Source organism: Merops nubicus, unplaced genomic scaffold (genome assembly GCF_000691845.1).
Source record: "Merops nubicus isolate BGI_N331 unplaced genomic scaffold, ASM69184v1 scaffold46650, whole genome shotgun sequence".
Classification (NCBI taxonomy): Eukaryota; Metazoa; Chordata; class Aves; order Coraciiformes; family Meropidae; genus Merops; species Merops nubicus.
The window spans coordinates 1,714-1,918 of NW_008585794.1; the positions used below are offsets into that span (position 1 = coordinate 1,714).

At 64.4% G+C, this 205-nt stretch overlaps 1 protein-coding gene across 1 annotated transcript in view; it reads right to left on the reverse strand.

Annotated features, from left to right (window-relative positions):
- Window positions 1-193, reverse strand: part of LOC103780589 (solute carrier family 15 member 3-like) — a gene marked incomplete at both ends in the record, with an annotated part of 1,898 nt that extends 1,705 nt beyond the window's left edge. Inside the window, one exon of the mRNA XM_008948281.1 lies at window positions 17-193. Coding sequence (XP_008946529.1) covers window positions 17-193 — 177 coding nt within the window. The remainder of the gene's footprint in view (window positions 1-16) is intronic.
- Window positions 194-205: the final 12 nt, after the last annotated feature.

Below are 205 nucleotides of genomic sequence, written 5' to 3' on the forward strand. Positions count from 1 at the left end.
TGAAGGTGGGAGCTGCCAGGAGGAAGATGAGGAGAGCCAAGGCCAGGCAGGCGACGGGGATGAGGTAGCTGGCCAGAAAGCCCACGTTCTGCTGGACCAAGGCCACCAGCAGCAGGGAGAAGGTGGCCCCGAGGTTGCTGCTCCAGCAGAACCAGTTGAAGAAGCGCCTCGTGGCGTCACCTCCCCTGTCCCTCACCTGCCAGCG